Source organism: Polyodon spathula, chromosome 24, assembly GCF_017654505.1.
Source record: "Polyodon spathula isolate WHYD16114869_AA chromosome 24, ASM1765450v1, whole genome shotgun sequence".
NCBI lineage: Eukaryota > Metazoa > Chordata > Actinopteri > Acipenseriformes > Polyodontidae > Polyodon > Polyodon spathula.
Genome location: NC_054557.1, coordinates 5,743,535 through 5,751,043, shown reverse-complemented (window position 1 = coordinate 5,751,043; position 7,509 = coordinate 5,743,535). Strand labels below are relative to the sequence as shown.

Sequence of the window (7,509 nt, the reverse complement as noted above, 5' to 3'; positions counted from 1 at the left end):
ATACACACACACACACACACACACACACACACACACACATATATATATATATATATATATATATATATATATATATATATATATATATATATATATATTTTTTTTTTTTTTTTTTTTTTTTTTTTTACTCTATAAAGTAATTTTGAAGATAAATTTTTTCGGTGGACAAAGTTTTTTTTTTTTTTTTTTTTACTTAAGAATGAAAAAAAAAAAACAGGAAAGGAAACACTGCCATTAGAATTAACTCCCTTTGGTAAAAACGATAATAAACTGTCTTGCTGCTTTTTTTTTTTTTTTTTTTTTTTTAATACAAGTACTAATGTTAAGACACCTATCACTACGGTACACAGTAAGCTTTTGAATTCCACTAGCACATCAATGCAGATCTCTGTAATATAAAAAAAGGTTTAACTATGTACAATTTATTTACAAAAACAAAAGCAGGATGTGTTCACTGTTTGTATTGGTGTTCTTTTGTGTATAAAACCTGGTATTATGTATGGCACTGGACAATGCCAGCAACATTGCAGGTACAGGATAAGGGCAGCTAAGGTAATAACATATCTATACACTGAGTGTCATAAATCTCACGTCACAAGATATACAATTGTATATGTTGTGGCCGGAAGTCAAGTGATCTCCATTTTTCTATTCTCATTTTTTAATTTTTATTTATTATTTTTTATTTTTTTTACACAAATCATTGTCTTTCTATTTTCATTTACACAGGTCATCTCTCTGCTACATGCATATTTAAAACAATGCTACCTGCCATTTGAATAAATTAGAAAAAAAAATCCTGCTTAAAAGATGTCAGTCTGCTTTACCTTTCAGGAAGCATGTTATCTTAACTAGGCCCTGAAAGCAGGTAAACAAACCTGTGTATAACTGTATGCTTCTGTCAGGAATTCAATACTGCATTCTTGTAAGTAAGAGGATGAAGTACCTACAACATACCAAAATATTTGCTGCAAGGATGAAACTGCTGATATTTTGATGAAATAGTACTTATCACTATAACGTAAGAAATTAGAAGAACCCAGTTGTATCGAGACTAATACATACTTCACTGGGAGGAGCATTAACATTGTCCCTCACCTCTTTTTTGTAAAAGGGCAAAATACTTGGAAATTGCAGATGTTCTTCCTTGCTAGCAAGCATCTCAGTTTGCAATTCTCTCCACCAGCTCCTCACTCACAAGAAACACATTCCTGGAGATTTCAGGAAAATGCAACTGTGTGTTTACCTATTTACGTACAAAAGCAGTCTCAACACATTTCACTTCATTTCACTGCAGAAATGCACTGCTAGTTGGTGCTCACCGACTGCTGTTAAACCTGTACCCCTTTTAAAACACCTGCAACAAGAGAAAGAAATCCCCTAACTGGTTTATAACCAACAGCAGCCTGTGTTTATGGGCCTAATTGGTTGTGTGGTCAGAAGGTTCTCACATGCTTTTGGTTTGGAGGTGGGTTTGGGAAGGTTAAAGAAAAACAACTAGATTTTCTAATTTTGGCACCAAGGCCCCGCAAAAGCAGGTACATCTAAAAGGCTGCTAAAAACAACAAACAAACAAAAAAAATACCTGCTTGCCCGATACAATACGGTAGTCAGCATTGCATCTCCAGCGCAAGACTGTGTACCCCAACCACAAATCTGAATTACACCCCCCCCCCCCAAAAAAAAAGTTATATATCTGCCAGTTTACGGTGCTATGAATGTTGCGCCGTACTTAACGCGGTATTTGTTAATGCTCATGAAGTGCAGGATTTCCTTATTGCAAGTGGTCGCACAAGGCAGCAGCCCCTCCAGGTCTTCTCCCATCAGCCACTTGCTGGTGTTGGCTGCCATCTCGTGGGTCACATACTCCTTTGCCCACTTGTCCACCCAGGCCTGAAAACGCTGGTGCAGCCTCTTGCTGACCCTTTCGTGGGACTGCAAACCAAACAGGACAAGGAGATTAGTACTCATGCTTCCTAGTCTTTTCATCCTACGGCCTAAACAAAGCAGCAGCATGCTGAAAGAGGGGAGCCTGTAAAGCCAGAGAATGGCTAAGGCTGCAATGCTAGTCACTTTCCAAAAGATCCAGTTGCAACAATTTCCTTTGAGAATGGTTTACCCAATAAAATAGCAAGGCAATCAATTTACGTTTAATAAATCAAATATTAAAAACTTGTATCAACGGTCATTTAAATTATCTTACACATTTTCCAAAAAAGGACTTTAATACTTATAGTAATCTTTATATTGTAGTTTTGCAATAGATTATGGTTAGTGGTATAGAATGGATTCGTGTATTGTAAAAATGCATTTTTTTTTTTTTTTTAATGATCACCAGAATATTTATTTAGTAAAATACTACGCAGTTTTTATGAAACAAAAACCCTTGTGTAAAAATCAGACCCATACCTGGTGAGCCCTGAGCAGCGCTGTCCTCCTGTACATGTAATCCTCTGATTTGAACACATACACCATCTTGTATGAATTGAGCTTGAACTTGCACTCCATCTTGTCCAGATTCTCTGCATTCTCCACTGACTTTTTCCCACCTACTTCCTTGCCCTCTTTCTCCTGTTGCTCCCGTCCTCTCTGATACTTTCGTATCCGTCGCAGGTTCCTTTGGAAACAGAGCCCGCACATTACAATGCACACCTACAGCAGTATATATGCATAGGATTGTATAGAAGCTCCCATACAGAGCTGACCCTTTAGATCTACGGCATACAGCATTAAACTGATCTATATACAGTGCACTTCCGTTAGAACGTGGCCAAATCCACAGAAACACTCATTATGGGGTTATATCCCTGGCACCAAACATTTTATCCAAAATGTTAAAAATGCATAAGTGTCCAAATAGATTATTTGCAGATTTTCGTTCCCCCATAGATCAATAAATTGAAAACTGTACTTACCGTAGGAGTTAGTGGCGAGTGGTCAGTGAAGCCATGAACCATATATTTTGCAATGCAAGTTGGTGCCTGGGCACACCTTAAATAAATAAATAAATGGGCATGCTAATTCCCCATAAAAACAAAAACCGGAGAGGTGCAAAAAAAAAAAAAAAAAAAAAAAAAAAATGGCTGCAGGTAGTTTTTTGGTCAGCATTTTCATTACACCATCAAATATTTACAAAACAGGGTAAATTAAATAAAATGCTGCACCGTGTTCAAGCAATCACATAGGTGAAAAATAAAATTGAAAAAGAAAAAGTTTGAAAGTAGTCCAAACAGGATTGTAGCAAGCCTAGAAACCCCTTCTGAAATCTCTGCCCACTATGTGCCAAAGTTCCATGAAACAAAGCTTTCAGAACACACACTTCACAGATTCAGCAGCTACTTAAGACAAAAATGTGAGCTAGGTTTTCTTTTTTTGTTTGAAATATTTTAAAAACCTTGTTATTTTAAATCAGACAGCTTAGTGTTTTATGGGTACGCACATAAGACTAAGATCTTGACTTCTTATCAGTTTGAAGTAATCACACCCAAAGCGCAGACACCACAGTTTTAATAGTTTAAAAAACACTTTGCAAAAACAAAACTGGAACACTGACCTGAACAAGCTGATGCAGGATTGGTTTCAGATTCATGCCACTTCATTAAGATGTTTTATCATTAAGACCCCTTTTTCCCCCCATGTATTTTTTCGTTTAAATCTTGTTCAGAACTTCATACGCTTGCATGTTACCCTTTTTAGTACAGTGTCAATCACCAAAAGAGCCTACATGGTTTTGTGACTACCCATGTTGATCACAAACCTTGGTTAATTATTATGTACAGAGAAAAGGCAGCAAAGATTTGACGTTACCAAATGCAGCGCAAATTAATAACGAGTGTCCGTTTGTTCCAATCACCCTTTCATACAATTCTCTCAAAGCTCTGAAAAAAATACACAAACATGTGTGGAATAAAATGCAGACCAGTAGTTTATTTACAAGCCCCTCTATAAAGTACAGTGTTGCAGGTGTAATGAATCAAATCATATTGCTTCTTTAACACTGCCAGCACTGTGTAATGTAGACCCCAAAACCAAAAATATATAACGGGAGTGCACTGTATCTATAGGATGGTTTACACAGTTATCTATAGAACCATTTACACACTCGTATCTATAAGATCATAAACAAATACAGGATCATGTAAATACAAAGTCATATCTATACATTTATCGTATCATTTACACACATACAATTCAGTTTTAAAAGAAATACAGGTGCACAAAAGATATGGGATGGAAAACAGCTGAACATTTAGAATATTCAATTCAACAAACAGAAGGTTATTACCATGCCCGGCCACATGAATATTCTTCACGTTCAAGTATTCTATTTATACCACCAACACAGTTTTATACTATTGTTAAAAAATGAAAGAATCTAAATCAAAGTTAAAAAAAGAAAAGCTCAAAGTTACATATTTGTATGAAGGCGGCCAGCAAAGTTTAGGCACCATTAGACCTAAAACTGGTATCCACAAAGAGACACTGATTAAAGAGTTCAACTGTTTTAGAACTGGTGGTATAAATAGGAAATTTCTATTTACATTACTTCATTAATTAATAATATACACATTCAAGTCATCTCTGTTCATCTCTTTCTGTGTTCCTTTATCTCAATTATCTGATTATCTACAGTAAAAATGTTTGCAACACATTCCAGTAGAACAAAATCCTCAATCTTTCTTTTTGTATTATTTTTTGGGGATGATGACACACAAATCAAACTGTTTACAGGATATTTTTTTGAGGGTGGTGGTGTGGGGGACAAAGCAAGTATTTTACACCATAAATAACCCCACGAAAACAAAGTGGTCCGAGTCAAGTAATACTTAACTGTAGAATGGAATTTAGTTTGTGTATCTCCACTGTTCCTTGTAGTTCTTCAGATTAGAATAAAACCCTGCATTCTCAAAATGAACTTCCTGGTCCCTTCTATAACCGCTGTGGTTATTTTGCTCTGCGTCCATCACCGATACATATACTTACAAGTAAATACTAGCTATAGCTTGCTAAGAGGTGGCAAAAGGGCAATCTGAGCCTATTTCCTTAAAATTCAGCATGGACGAACCTTGACAAAACAAGGGCTCCAGCTTTTTCTTCGTTGTTAATAGATGAAATTCCTGTTTAACATGAGCCAGGAGAAATCATGATGTGCAGCAAAAATGTACCAAAATGTTGGCTTACATTTTACAAGAGTAGGACACTCCATAAAACAACCACTAGACAACCCTTTACATTTAGTACAGATTGTGCTAGATTATCTTTAGAAAGCTGTTATTTTAAACTTGTCTCCCTTACACTTTTTTCCCAATGTATTGCTGATAGATGAAACATACAAGAAAACATCATTTCGGTGTTCTGTAACAGAAAAGAAAACAGCTTTGTGTGTCTTTTTTCATCTCACCTTATTTTTCTGTTCTATTTCAGTTATTATAAATCTCAGGAAAAATCTTTATGCATTTATTGCTAGATCACCTTACCCTTTTCTGCTGGAGCAATAGAAAACCACTTCAAAATACTGCTTGTCCTTTGAGCCGGCAAAGGCATCAAAAACAATTGAGTTGTTGTTCTTTGCACAAATGTGGTGCATGCTCCCTTAGCAAGCTTTAGACAGTATTAAAAAGAAAGAGGAAAAAACAAAAAACCACATTTAAAAAAAAGAATCTGCCCAGAAGCTCGTGAAACAGCTGTAAACAGGGCAGCCGCAGGTTCAGTCGTACAAAGAGCACTTCGGCACAGACCACTCGGTTCACTGGGACAGGCCCCAGACCCTCACCTTGGGAGAAACACAGGCTTCTGTGCTAGATGTTCTCGCAGCTCTGGGGAGGTAGAGTCGGAGTTCACATATCGCTCTACATAATCTGACCAGCGCTGGAAACAAAACATAAAACCACGTGTTACTAATGTAGGACCAGCAGTTCAGAAGCTATGGAGGGAGACGGTACAAGGTTTGGAGAAGGCTCACTGACAAAATCTCTGCATGTCTCGATCCATTTGAGCAAAAGACTGTTGTCGATATTATTTGAAAATTAAATGTGAATGACCTTTGACCAGGAAAATCTAAATTTCCCACCTTAAAGTAAAAAAGTACAGCAAACAAGAGTAATTTTTTTACAAAAAAAAAAAGTTTAACATATAAAACTAAAGAATTACAAGTTTTCCAGAGACAATTAGCATGCATGCTTTAGCATGAAACGAAGCACTGTGTTCCCTTGATGGTAATGGCATGCCTAAACCTGTTTTGTAGTCATTTGTTATATTGAGCTGCACAACATCATAAAAGTAAAAAAGACCTTGGAGAGATCTTGCAATTGTGTTGAAAATAAGGAAGTGTTGAAGCTGAAAGGAATGAACTGTAGCTGTAGCATGTCGCTAATAAAACAGATGCTTGTGTCCTCCAATTTGCCACCTGGTGTCCGGTAGTAGACAATGAATGGATGGCTGCTTGTGAGTTATCCCTAAGAAACGGCTGGGGTATTCAGTATGCAGAGACGTTCTAAGACTGATACATCTTTGCAATTTTCTTCTGAAGTAAGCAAGCAAATTGTGTTTCTGAAAACACATTCTTTAGTTAATGTTTTTTTTCAGATATTTTCATTAAACTAAAGGTTCATGAAGATGCAAGTTTCCAGTGGTGTGCTGTGCACACTTTGTATGAGAACTTTACAGAATTAAATAATAAAATCAAAAAGATAAATAAAATCACAATGGATATCACTACCGAGAACACACACGTCCAACATACGCAGGGTCCAATTCCAAAAGGCTGTTTCAGAAGTCTACCTGAAGCCACAGTAAGGCACGTTTAACCACATACAAGCCGCAAAAAGAAAATGGATTAGATAATTCAGTATTATCTAACATTAAATTAAAATTAATTGCAGTTTCCCTATAAAATTACAATTTTAATATCTATCTGTATTGTAAGAAACATACTCTGGATTTTGTTCTTCATCTACCAGCATTTCTAATCCTTCCACTACCATCAGAACAGCCAAACCGAACTACATTATCAATGAGATGAATCAATCCCAAGTACCACCACCGTGTCGGAGAACTGGCAAAATATGTGGTTCCACAACAACCATAATAAACCACTGGACTGAAGCTTTGGAGTATCAGTGGTTTTTGTAACTTAGACAGGTACAGTAGTTACTCTAAAAAAACAGACACTACTTGCATACATGTGGTCTTAAATACATGATTAAAAAACCCTTAACAGCTGTATTTCTCCAGCAAGGCTAACCTGCCCCAGGCTCACCTCAGCCTCTGCAGGCTCGTCGGAGTTCTCCTCCTCCGTGTCCAGTAGCTCGATGGTGTGATGCACCTGCCCTCTGTCCTGGAAAAACATCAGCTGTGCGCAGACAAGACAAAGATGGACAGGAATATTAATACAGTGGAATCACTGTGACATCCTACAGCTAATTAATATACAGGGAGCGCAAGGTTGTCTCTAACAAGGAGGTAAGTGAAGTAATTATACTAGACATCCCTTTTACGCGTGTGCAATTT

The 7,509-nt window shown here is 36.8% G+C and overlaps 1 protein-coding gene across 4 annotated transcripts in view; it reads right to left on the bottom strand.

The window, feature by feature from the left end:
- Positions 1 to 282: 282 nt before the first annotated feature.
- Positions 283 to 7,509, bottom strand: part of LOC121298926 (paired amphipathic helix protein Sin3a-like) — a 31,820-nt gene continuing 24,593 nt past the window's right edge. For all 4 annotated transcript variants that reach the window (XM_041226253.1, XM_041226252.1, XM_041226255.1 and 1 more), the window contains exons 18-21: positions 7,259 to 7,351; positions 5,774 to 5,868; positions 2,410 to 2,617; positions 283 to 1,935 (exon numbers count right to left, since the gene is read on the bottom strand). In XM_041226253.1, coding sequence (XP_041082187.1) covers positions 1,705 to 1,935; positions 2,410 to 2,617; positions 5,774 to 5,868; positions 7,259 to 7,351 — 627 coding nt within the window. In that variant the 3' untranslated portion in view covers positions 283 to 1,704. The remainder of the gene's footprint in view (positions 1,936 to 2,409; positions 2,618 to 5,773; positions 5,869 to 7,258; positions 7,352 to 7,509) is intronic.